The 12,601-nt window shown below is 48.6% G+C and overlaps 1 protein-coding gene across 1 annotated transcript; it reads left to right on the top strand.

Moving 5' to 3' along the window:
- Nucleotides 1-413: 413 nt before the first annotated feature.
- On the top strand, nt 414-6,964 carry CIMIP1 (ciliary microtubule inner protein 1). Its single transcript, XM_019637191.1, has 4 exons — nt 414-555; nt 2,526-2,607; nt 4,022-4,123; nt 6,558-6,964. Exons 1-4 carry the CDS (start codon nt 488-490, stop codon nt 6,717-6,719), a joined length of 414 nt encoding a protein of 137 aa, XP_019492736.1. The 5' UTR covers nt 414-487; the 3' UTR covers nt 6,720-6,964.
- The last annotated feature ends 5,637 nt before the right edge of the window (nt 6,965-12,601 follow it).

Below are 12,601 nucleotides of genomic sequence, written 5' to 3'. Positions count from 1 at the left end.
GCCCCGCAAAGTTCAAACAGTGATGAATCTAAGCTCTGCGGAGAGAAATCGACGAGAGGGTGGGCTGGAATGTCCCATTTCGTGATCCAGGCGGTGGTTACAGGGGTGCGTTCTCTGTGACAGAAGTCATGAGGCGTGGTGCCCAGGATTGGCACTCTTGTCGGTATGGATACTTGCATTACAGGTCTAGATTTTAAAGGAGGCTGGGGTGTTAGGTCTTGAGATTTCCCCAAAGCGTTCCGCAGAGGAGGAGGGCTGCTGCAGCCGGCCAAGCAGGTGGCCAGGGACGGGGGCGAAGAACGCGGCGCGGGGCAGAGGCTGGCAGTGGGCGCACCGACGCTGCGAGAGCACAGCGTCCCCACCCCCGCCAGATGCGGCGCCGCCTCCGCCTCCGCGTCCTACGTTGCTTGGCAACTGGTCTCCCTGGCAACGCGAGACGCTGAGCCAAAGGCCACAACGCGTGGGGCAAACCGAGATCCCAGGTCCCATGGCTCAGAAACCCATCAGCACCGCGGCGGCCGAGCGCATGAACTTCGTAATTCAGGATGAGATCTGGTAACGCCAGGGATCCGGTCACCCGGTGGGCTGGGCCGATCCCACCTGAAGTGTGCACACGTGGCGACTTCAGTTTTCCCCCCAAGTCCTGGAGGTGGTCGGGGGGCCTTGGTGGGGCGCGAGGACGTTGGGAGACGCCTTCTCCCTCTTCTCTTAATGACACACACCACAAAGCCTGGGAGCTTTTGCATCTGGCTTCACAACCATCTGCAAAGCTTTGCTTATTGAGAATGACTAAGGTGTTCTTATTTTTAAGATTTACTAATTTAAAAAAATAATAAACTAAACAAAATCTTGATATTTGTCCAATTTGAATGAGCGATACATGTGCACTTTATTCTCTCTCTCTCTCTCTCTCTCTCTCTCTCTCTCTCTCTCTCTCTCTCTCGCTCTCTCGCTCGCTCGCTTTTCCTGGTTTTTCATGTAACAAGAAATTTAACTTTCTATCAGATTTACGTTCGGCAGACATTTGCAATGGTTGCTTTTATTTGGCATTCTCTCTGATTGCTAAATATCCCATCTTTCTGAAGTTTTAACCCACATGGGAAGTTACTAGTTTAGAGGCCAGTAAGCAAATCTCAGTAACAACAAGCCATAATTGCGTGCCTTCACTTCAGTTATCTTGTTTGTCATCTATGACTTTTACCATTTCTTGTAAAGCCTATAGTAGTCACTTTGTATTTTTCTTTAAACTGGCTCTGTTTCACTTAATAATTTTATTTTTATAGGAAACTTTATATCATTCTTGAAAATGGAAAGCCAATATTATTTGGCATAAAATAAACAACAATTTTTTTATATCTTTATCTTTATGTAAGTATCTCCAATAGGAAATACTACCATATTTCTAGGCAGAGGGTAGGTTCCCTCTGCCTAGAATGCCCTTTCCTCTCTTCTCCACTAGATAAACTCCTACTCATCCTTCAAGACCCAAATCAGATGGCCCTTCCTATGTAAACAGAGCCAGTTAAACCCTTAGACTATTCTGTCCAACATTCAAAGTGGCCTGCTGAGCTCTTGAAATGTTAGTTTCAAACTGGGATGAACTGTAAATGTAAAATACCAGATTTTGAAGATTCCATACCCAAAAAAGTGATGTTAAAATTAAGTTCACCTGCTTATTTTTACTTTTTAAAATGTGGCTATTAGAGCATTTGAAATTACATGTGTGACTCATATTTCTGGCTCATGCTACATCTCCATTGGAAATAGACTGCTGTAGACAGATGCTCAGTGCCCAAGGCAAAGTGCCCAGGGCGTCCGGAACTGTTGAAACATAGGAGCGGGGTGGGGATGCAACCTATTGACTCCAAAATAGGAAAAGAAACTTGAAAACCAATATAAACAAACATTAGACCTTTGCAAAATCTGACACACCAGCTCTTCAACTGCAGCTCAACTCAGTTCTTAGGTCATGATATACCAATTATATTTAACGTGAGGCAAAAGCAGGGTTGGGACTGGGGGAGGTGAGTGAGGCACCTGGGGTGCAATATTTAAGGCTCAAGGTCATGTAAGTGCTGGCTTTGCCCTTGCAGGAACGTGAGAGTGGGTGCCTCCTTAAATTTTGCACCCCAGGGTCCTCACTCACCCCACCCTGGTCCTCGCCCTGAGAACAACGGTACTGAATATGTACCTCCGTAATGATTTCACACACACCCATCACTGTGGGTCAGGAGGCCTCCAAACTAAGGTGTGTCGTGCCCAGACAGCCCCTTGGGCAGTCAGCCCAGTCCTGTCTGCCCCGATGCACCGCGCCATCCAACTAGCATCTCTGGTCCCTTAGACATGTGTGTCCCTCACGGCGACACGGGCTCTTGTCCCCGCTGGCACCTCGCCCCTCCCTGGCACAGAGTCATCCTTCAGTGCCAATGCATTGAAGAATCTAAAATTCTCCAATGGACCTTTGGGGGCTTGCTACTTGAACCGTTTCTGAATGTTGTGCAACACTTAGGAACTTTCTTTTCCAGGAGACGCCGCCTAAAGGCTGAAACTAAAGCATGGCAAAACTGGGCCCAGAACTGGGGATTTTTAACCACCCCCTTGGAGGAGGTAAATGTGAATTTCATCAGCCCAGAGGTTGTAGAATCGATCACTTCCAAGAATAAACAGTCATGACGTGTATAATTTGCAAGAATAAAATGTAAGAGTGTGTTGCAGGCAAAGACTGCCACCTCTGGGGCCTGAAGCTTCCTTCCTTTCACGAATTTATTGAGCCCTTACTATGGGGCCAGGCACGTCCTGGGTGCTTCATCTGAACCAGCTCATTTAATCTGCACAACTACCCCCGTGTAGAAACAACAACCCCCGTGCTGTTTTATGCCCATTTTCCAAATTACGATATTGAGCTCAAAAAAGTACCAACTTTCACAGCTAATAAAGAGAGGCGCCAGGGCAGAAGCTGGTCTGTCTGATTCCATCTGTAAAATGGGTTAATAGTCCTTGCCTGCCTCAGTGGGTGACAGATCCGATGGCATGAGATGGTGAGGCGGGGTTAACACAAGAGAAATTATTAGGAAAATACCTTGGTATTTCCTAAACGAGATAGGGAACAGAAACAAGGAAAAGGCCCAGGCATAATAATTAATAGGGAGTGATGGGGATGCCAGCAAACAGACCGCTGGCCCCGTCCAGATGCAGCCACCATCAGCCCAGCAGAGTGCAACCATTCAAAGAGGCCAAATGCATATTCCAGCGGTTCAAACTGTGTCGATAAGTCTTCTGAGCCTAGAATAGTGGTTCTGATATATAAACACCACTCAGGCCCGCGAAATGCTTGTGTGGGCTTCAACAGGACGGTGGCCATGCATCTGCCACCTCTCAAGACTATCGCCAAACACAGCACGAGGAAGCCACATTTCTGTGGAGGGAAGCAGACCTACCTAAGAGCTGCCTTATTCAAAACGTTCATGATTCAAGGCGGTGTAAACCCCATTGGTAACTCACCCCATACCACTCGCTTTGAAATGATGCCATTCTTGAAATATTTTTAATGCTTAGATAGTTATACAATTTGAACTTTTATGCATAAAATAAGTCCTTATTAATACAATATGCATAAAGAGTCTATATTAATATTCTCTATATGTAATTAATGTGGCTTTTGAAGAGTTCAAAAGTGCTTTAAAAACTAAAAGGGAGGAATGGGGGGGCCCTCCTCTAATAATTTAAAGGTTGGTCCTGGAGCCTTGTTGGCATTTTTTAATTTGAATCCATAACCTGTGAAGTTTTCTCAAATTGCTACTGGTGAATATAAATTAGGCTGCATGGGGTAGCAGGCGGGCGCAGCACGTCACTGTGTGCAAGCCCCCCTCTGCCCCTTTCTAACTGTGTGATGGGGACCAGCTCCGTAACATTTCTGAACCCCACTTTGTCATCTGTAAAGTTGGGCGCTCTGGGGGACGATGCAGAGGTCACGCCGACCGGCTCAGCCTGGGGTTCCCTGTCTCTGGGGTCTATGTTTCAGCTGATCCAGTGTGAAGGAGAACCTCCCACCCCGAAGCCCAAAGTCGAGCTTCCCCAGTGGTTCCACATCCGGCCAGGAACCCCAGTGGAGAAAAACATCAAGGTTTGCAAAGTCTTTTTAAATACTTATTTCCCTAAGGAAAAAATAAGCCCCGCTGGAAATTCTGTTCACCACAGGCGCACACAGCCAACCGCCAACGGTAAGAACTCAGCAGCGCTGGGCACGTGGGGAGTCCAGTTTCCACGCCCTTTCCACACCCACATGTGGGGGGCACATCAGGTTACTGTCTGTGTGCTTTCTAGAGCCACTGCGCTGCGTTGGGCTCCGCTGGAGCAGAGGGACTCGATCCATTGGTTCAGCAAATACTTCAGGGAGTGGGCAGGAAAGGACTGGCCTCTAGATTCAGATCGCTCAGCTGCTCACCTCCTGTGTGGTCTGGGGCAAGTGGCTTGACCTCTCTGTGTCCCTGTTCCCTCCTTGTACAATGGAGGTTGTTGAAAGCACCTACTTCAGGGAGTGGGGTTGGGGTTTGGTGGGATGATGCCTGGTGGGAAGGACTTCAAACAGTGCCCAGCACTTTTAGAGAATGCCAGTGACTATTAGCTATTAGTAGGTGCTTAGTTGGGCAAGCAGTGATGAACTAGAAGACGAGACTCCAGCCCACACATGTTGGGCTTGGGTCACCAACGTGAAACAACAAAACCAACAAAATCGTGATATGCTGTGCTAGATGCCATGGGGGAAATAGGCAAGTGATGATAGAGGATACAGAGGATAGGGTGGTCAGGAAAGGCCCCCTGTGGAGCTGAGGTCTGAAGGATGACAAGGAGCCAACCCCGGGAAAAGCAATCCCCACATAGGGAACAGCATGTACGAAAGCCCTGAGGCAGAACAAAGGTTGGTATGTTTCAGGAACAGCCTGGGATGGTGATGGGGCTGGCGCTTGGTGAGCTGTGGTGAGGTAGGGGTGTGAAGGGAAGGGATGTGGGTGGAGAAGTGGGCAGGGCCAGATCCCCCTGGACCGCGGGGGGGCCAGAGGAAGCAGTTGGGCTTTGAGTCCAACCTGAGATGGAAACAGGGCTGTGGCATGTTGACAATTGCCTTTTTCAAAGGTCACTCTGGTTGCTGAGTGATGACGGGGCAATCCCAGAGGGGAGAACACTTAGATGGTGTTCCCACTGGAGACCAGTCAGCTGTGGACATGGGTCAGAGACTAGAAACTGCTGAGGTCCATGCATCCCTGGGCCTCCTCTCGTGGGTCTGTCATTTTGGTCGTGGGTTTCTGTCCTCTGCCCACCTATGGAGAGAGCGGTTCTGTGTCCTGATGGGAAGAGGGGATGAAAACTCAGGATGAACGTGGCCTTCTAGGGGAGTTAACCTCCGCCGTTTCTCGTAGATAACAGCAATATTGCCCTTCACAGAGAATGAACCGACCAGTTCTCGCATAACGCCCTGGTTAATGGTGGTGTTTCCATCTTTGCCAATCTGGTGGGTTACATGGGGCACCCTGGGTGGTTTTGAGCTGCATTTCTCTTACAAGTTGTAGAGAGACTTGAAAGCTGGTCTGTGTGTTCGTTCCCACGGGCCAGACCCATCTAGAAAAGCCAGGCAGAGAAATCTTGCCTTCTGGGCAATTCCACCCAAGTGGCCCCTCTGGCATTTACTGATGGCACCCCCTGCATGTGGGGATTAATTTTAATACTTCATCAAGAACATATGTAAAGGGGCTTCGTCCACCAGTGGCAGCAGGCCCACTGGGACCGTCCCCTTCTGCCACCGCCTCGCTCAGAGATTCCTCCAGACAAGTGTGGACTCGTAACCCTAAGCATATTAAATGTCTCTATCTCGGCTCTTCTGTTAGAACAAATATTCCTCACTGTTGTCTTTGTTCAAATCACCATGTAAGAGCAGAACAGATGATTATTTCACATGGAGAGGAGGAAACTGCCTAATCATTTACCCTCGTTTTCTAAAAATTTCAAGTCCAAGGAACTGACAAATGAAATTGTGCTTTTTCACTTCATATAGAATCCTGTTTTCCTTTTGGTTTTTAATTAAATTCCATTGCTTTTCATTCCTGTGATCCCTACAGTTTCGGGGGGGTGTGTATGTGTGTGTTGTGTACATATCATAAAGTCTTCTAATCCAAACCGGAAGATGTATAACTGCCAGGATACCATCTGACAATATTGTCATACATTTTATAAAAGGCAGGTGAACTATTGCATTTGATATTTCTGCACCTTACTTTTTGTTCCCTTTTTTGCTCTTTTACCAAATAAAAATTATTTTACTGGAGGTCATGAATCAAATGGGTTAAAATTATGAGATAAAGAAACGTGTTTGATGAGCCGTACTTTCAGGGACGATGTGAGTCAGGGTGGCGCTGATAGGAACGTACGCCCTACACAGGGACCCTGGCTTTGCTTTCTGTCTTTTCCACACCAGGCCTCACGGGCTAAGCATGATGCCTCTGTGGACACGCCTCATGTCGCTGTGGCCCCAGGTGACCAAAGCCCCTGCCCTTCCATTCCAGGTCTTTCCATCACCCCCGGTCCCGAAGACCACCCAGGGCTTCATCGGCTGGAGATCCGCAGTGCCCGGCCTGAACACGTGCCTGGAGCATGGTTATGAGATCAGGAGCTGCAAAGGGGCATATGCCAAAGAGCTCAACTGGCCGAAACAAGGCATATACTGAGTCCAGACAGGGGCTCTGGCCCCAGGGGTGGTGATGGGTGGGCCAGGCACCTGGCACCCATGCCCAGGACAGGAAGAGCTCCCCAGCGTCCCTCTGAGGACATAGTGCCCCTCCTCATTTGTTCATGGGATAGTGCCAATAACACAGAACAGCCCTTTGACATTTCCAATCCATCAATACCTCCCTTCTGGAACATTCTTGTAACATACTCATTCTTGGCTAATGTAATAAATAAGCAAAGTTGAGCCTCTGAATATTTTATTTTGATACCTTGGGAATTTCTACGGACGGCTGTTTTGTTTGTTTTTTAAATGTGATTTAGTTTTAAAAATATTTGTCTAGGCCTGTCAGTGTCACTTTCAATCCCACCTCTCACCATTCCTGTTTATAATGAAATTGTCAACCAGGTGTTTCGGGGTCCAAATATCCCTGCACCTGCTGGGGAAAAAAGCTCTTTGGGGACCCCTTGCCTCTCCTTTCCCAGGAGATCTGCAATGTCAATGGCTTTAAAGGCCAAAATGAGCCCAAGATTTGCCAGATTTGCCCAAGAGTATAAATTTCCAAGAGAGGAGGGGTCCCCCACGGGCTCTCTGCAAAGCCTCCCCACTTCCCTGCCCCAGCCACCCCATCGCAGCACCTACAGCCCCCGAGCTGGCCAGCCGGGCCATTCTCCTTCCCCCCACTGACACTTGACATTAACCTACTGGTCCCTACCTGACCCTGAGGTTTTGCTGCAAGTCGTACAAATGCGGGGAGGTAAGGTGCGGGGCGTCCAGCTGGTCAAAGAGTTCCAGAAGGAAAAACCCGCATGCCACAGGCCCCTCCAACTGGTCCCCAAAGAGTAGGAGAGCGCAGAGGCTGTAGGCGGCCGTGGAAGCGGGTTTGTGTTTGTTTCTGAGTAGCAGAGGGTGGTGCCTTCTTCACACCTGGAGTGGGCAGTGGCGGGGCGGGGGGGCCTTGCTCAGTTACCTGCCCTCCACAGAGACACGTTCCTTCCTCCCTTCTGTTGATCAAGTGTCGCTGTTCATGGGATGAGTTCCTCCCTGTGTGGGCGTCACTGTGGTCTGAGGAGGCTTCTCTCTGGTGGAATCCACCTACAAGGCCCATCTGCCCACACCTGTCCTGCTCACCTTCCTGTCCAGGTGTAGGTGGACATTGCTTCGCCAAGCCAGGAACTCCTGATCTCGAGCCTTCCCCGGTCCCTGAACACTGGCCTCCCCTAGCACTCTTCTAAAGGGACTCCACGACTCTGTGGACGCCAAATACCAGGGCACAGAGTTCCCCTGAATGTGGGCCACCCCCTGCAAACTCTGGGCTTGGAGTCTAACTCCCAAAGGCTCCCAGCAGCTGAGCTGCTCTGGTTCTGGGACACTGATCTCTGTGAAGTATGCAGGACGTGGTGCAAGTGACCAGCCTTACTCTGGGGGGCTGGCTGCAGACACCCTTAGAGCCAGCTACCCGGGTGCTGAGAGTGGAGCCACAGAGCAAAACCTTCTCCCAGTCACCAAGTCGGTTCTGTTTCCTCATAGCCCATCTCCCACCCAGAGTGGAAAACTCAAGCTGTCACGGGCTTCCCAGCCTGGCAGAGTCAGAACATGCGAGAAGCAGCCCTTCAAGCAGCCTTGTCATTCCCTCTGAGTGGTGCCCACACTCATCACGTGACAGCCACATAGGCCACATAGGCGACGGATACCAAGAAATCCCACAGTCGTCATGGCTGACATCCCACCTGTCACCCATTTAAAGGAGAAATGTCACAGCTCTGTAGATTCTGAGACAATAGAGGAGCCAGGTATTATAGTCTGAATTGTGTCCCCAAAAAGATATGTTGAAATTCTAACCTCCAGTATCTTTGAATGTGACCTGATTTAGAAATAGGCTCATTGCAGATGTAATTACTGAGATTAAGATGAGGTCATACTGGAGTAGGGTGGACCCTTAATCCAATAGGACTGGTGTCTTCATAAGAAAAGGAGTGAGACAGACACAGACACAGACACACAAGGACACGGCCATGTGAAGATGGAGGCAGACATTGGAGAGCTGCATCTACAAGCCAAGGAACACCAAGGGTTGCCGACAAGCCACCAGAAGCCAGGAAGAGGCCAGCGAGGACACTACCCTACAGGTTGCAGAGGGAGCGTGGCCCTGCTGACACCTTGATTTTGGACTTCTGGAATCTGGAACCAGGGGAGAACAAACTGTTCTTGCTTTAAGCCAGCAGCTCATGGTCCTTTGGTGCAGCAGCCCAGGAGACTAGTAAAGTATTGAATACATGTTTTCTCTTCTCGTCCCCTACTCAGAAAACCCTCCTCTGAGCACATGTCTTTCATTGGCCTTCACCCAGGTTGTGTCAACATGAGACCAGGTCACATGGCCCATGCAACTCCAAAGATGTTCCCAGTCGCCCAGATGTTTAGCCTGCTGTAGACTAAACAATGGACACTTGGCCAAGCCCATCTCTTTTCAATCCTAATGTTTTGGCATCTTGGTCATCGGTGCAGGCAAAGTTTCTACCCTTGAAGAAACCCACATCCCTGATTGTGATCAGGTGCTCCCGCCACAGTTGCGTTGAGCCGCCCCAGGGCAATGGCGAGGTACCGGCCTAATCTCAGCCCCACCATGATCCAATTTCCATCTGATTGCAATGTGTGAGGCAGCACACACCTGTGGCCTGGGATGAGATTCCGAAGCCAGGAGTTGCTTTTTGTTCTAATCCCTGATCAGAAAGTGAATCTGAGCGCCATCATCCATCATCTGCGTGCCCACAGCCACAAAAAAAGTCTAGCAAAAAAGATGACTTCCCTTAACCTGTCTTAACCCCGAGCCTGGGCACGAACCCAACATGCCCAGTGTGATGCTTCTGAAACCTGAGGGTGGGTTGACTTTCATTCTTATTCTAACTTACTGGTCCAATGCAACCAGCAGCCCTGACTGTAGAGAAAGTGGTTATCAGATACTATTACCGGAAATGACCAGGTGGAGCTGAGCAGGCCACACCACTGCATGAACAGCTGAACCTTTAGGAAGCCCCAGTTGTAAAGGTTCTTGAGCTGTCCTTCCCCTCATGGCCACTGTGAGCTTGTGGAGGAAACAGGCACGTCCATGCCCATGTTAGACCCACTTAACTCCAGTTCCTTGGGAGGATAAAAATTTGAGAGTCTCAGATAAACTCTGTGCACTGTTGGTGGGACTGCAAATTGGTACTGCCACTACAGAAACAGTATGGAGTTTCCTCAAAACATTAAAAACAGAACTGCCACGTGACCTAGCAATACCATTTTGGGCTATATATCCAAAGGAAACGAAATCTCTATCTCAAAGAGATATCTGCACCCCCATGTTCATTGTTGTAGTACTTACAAGAGTCAAGATATGGAAACACCCTAAATGTCCATCAACAGATGAACAGATAAAGAAAATGCGGTGGATATATACAATGGAATACTATTCAGCCATAAAAAAGAAAGAAATCCTGCCATTTGCGGCAACATGGATGGACCTTGAAGGCATTATGCTACGGGAAATAAGTCAGACAGAGAAAGACAAATACTGAATGCTCTCACTTACATGTGGCATCTAAAAACAAACGAAACAAAACAAAACATGAACTCATAGAAACAGAGAACAGATTGGTGGTTGCCAGCAGCAGGTGGTGGGGTTGAGGGGTGGGAGTATTAAATGAAGGTGTTCAAAAGGTACAAACTTCCAGTTATAAAATCAATGAGTTCTGGGGATGTAATGTACAAACTGGTGACTATAAATTTCAAAATTTCTTTTAAAAAACACTAAGAGGCTGGCTGAGTGGCTCAGTTGGTTAAGAGTTAGCTTAAGAGCGTGAGCTCTGAGCAACAGGGCCACCAGTTCAATTCCCACATGGGCCAGTGATGCTGTGCCCGAACTGAGCTGTCGCTGAGCTGCCAACAGGTGGCAGGATGGCTCAGCTGGTGTAACAACAAGACAGCCTGTTCAATGGTGGGCTACGCGTGCTCACAACTAAAACTGAACTCAGCACCTTGAGCTGAGCTGCCACCTGGATTGCTCAGTGGATAGAGCGTGCGCTCTTATCAACGAGGCTGCTGGTTTGACTCCCACATGGATGGTGGCCACGCCTACCCGCAACTAAGATTGAACACAGCACCTTGAGCTTAGAGGCCACAAGCTGCTGATGGGCAGCCAAATGGCAACTGGCCCCCTCCACAACTAAGACTGAAGAACAACAACTTGGCTGGTCCCCCTCCCCAATTCCCCAAACTGTTCCCTTCCCCCAATTCCCCAATTAAAAAAAAAAAAGAAAAACTAAGAAACTCAGATTGAAATCTGGAGATGCACACATCTTTTGGACAGTGAGCACGCATATACATTTGAATTTCTAGGAAGCTATTTGATGCCTTTTGCTACCCTTTAACTTGAAAGAAATTTACTCCAAGTTTATGTATATGTGTTCAATGCTCCTTAAAATGACTTCCACTTAAAACATTAAAGCACCGTCTCCTTTTCACCCTTTTGTTCTTGTCCACACATAAGATGGTCAGGTTTTATAAACTCATTAACATCGCAGAAACCTCAGTTGTTGGGGTTTTTTTCTGACTCCAATAATTTATTCACCCACTAACCACTTATGTGCCTTTATTTAAAAAAAAAAATGAAGCCACATTTCTGTAGGCATCCGATTACACCGCCATGATCCTTCCCACCTCCATCGGTGCCCCCCGGGACTCAGTTTGACCGCAGTAATTTGGGCAGCATTTGGGCCTCAGAACAGAGCACAAGTGTCCAGTCACCGGCCTCACTTGAGAATCAAAGTAGACAATCTCGACGATTCAATTACCCTGGACGGTTTCAAACTTGACATTTAATCTATGGAAATCAACCTCTTTGTGGGCGTTTAAATGGGCTTATAAATGTCACCACACACTGAAAAATACCACAACATTTCCAAGGTCGAGGCGAGGCTGGTGAGCCTGTGTACACAGGGCTGAAACATCGCTGCAGCGCACCTCCAGGGGGGCCCGGGTCTAAATGAGGGGCCTCTGAAAGGGTGCAAAGCGGCACTGCATCGGGGACTCGGAAGGGACTCACTCGGTCACGAGCATATCTCAGCCCAAGACGAATTAGAAACTCCTAGGTTGAATTCTAAGAAAATGACGCGATTGAATAAAACTACTGGAAAACACAAGTCTTGTCCTTATGCACCCACACTCACCCCAGGATAACTGTGGGAATGGACGCTGGACTTCAAGGGTCCAAAGCCTGGGACCAGATGTGTCTGAGAAATTAGAACTTTGTAGATTTTAGAAAGTACATCTCCTTTTGGCAAGGTCTGGGGTAGCCCCACAAAATTAGGTCCATTAATATTTTCGTAGCAAAACATGTGATTATTTACATTAACTGGAGTTAAGGCTCTGTAAGGATCCACTTATCTGTTTGGTTCAGGTTTTGCCACCAAATGTGTGAATCTGTACTCCCCTCCCCTTGAGTATGGGTGGGACCTAGTGACTCTTTCAAAGAATAGAATGTGGCAAAAGTGACAGGAGGCCACTTCCCACCCTAGGTTACAAAGACTATGACTTCCATCTTGTGACTTTCTCCTCTCCCCTCCCCCGCTCTTTCTCTCCTCTCTTGCCCACTGTCTCCGATGAAGCTGGCTGCTATGGCATGAAATGCTCTGTGGAGATGCCCACATGACAAGGAGCTGAGGAAAACCAGGTCCAACAGCTCATGAGGACCTGAGTGAGGCCTTAACCCAACAGCCCACAAGTAATGGAATCCTGTGGATGAGCCAGGAAGCTGACCCTTCCCAGTGGAGCCTCAGACAGCCACAGTGTGTAAGAGAGAGAGAGAGAGAGAGAGAGAGAGAGAGAGAGAGAGAGAGAGAGAGA

The sequence above is a fragment of the Hipposideros armiger genome, unplaced genomic scaffold, assembly GCF_001890085.2.
Source record: "Hipposideros armiger isolate ML-2016 unplaced genomic scaffold, ASM189008v1 scaffold_32, whole genome shotgun sequence".
NCBI classification, from domain to species: domain Eukaryota; kingdom Metazoa; phylum Chordata; class Mammalia; order Chiroptera; family Hipposideridae; genus Hipposideros; species Hipposideros armiger.
The sequence above is the reverse complement of the archived record's forward strand: the minus strand, read 5'-3'. Positions and strand labels throughout refer to the sequence as shown.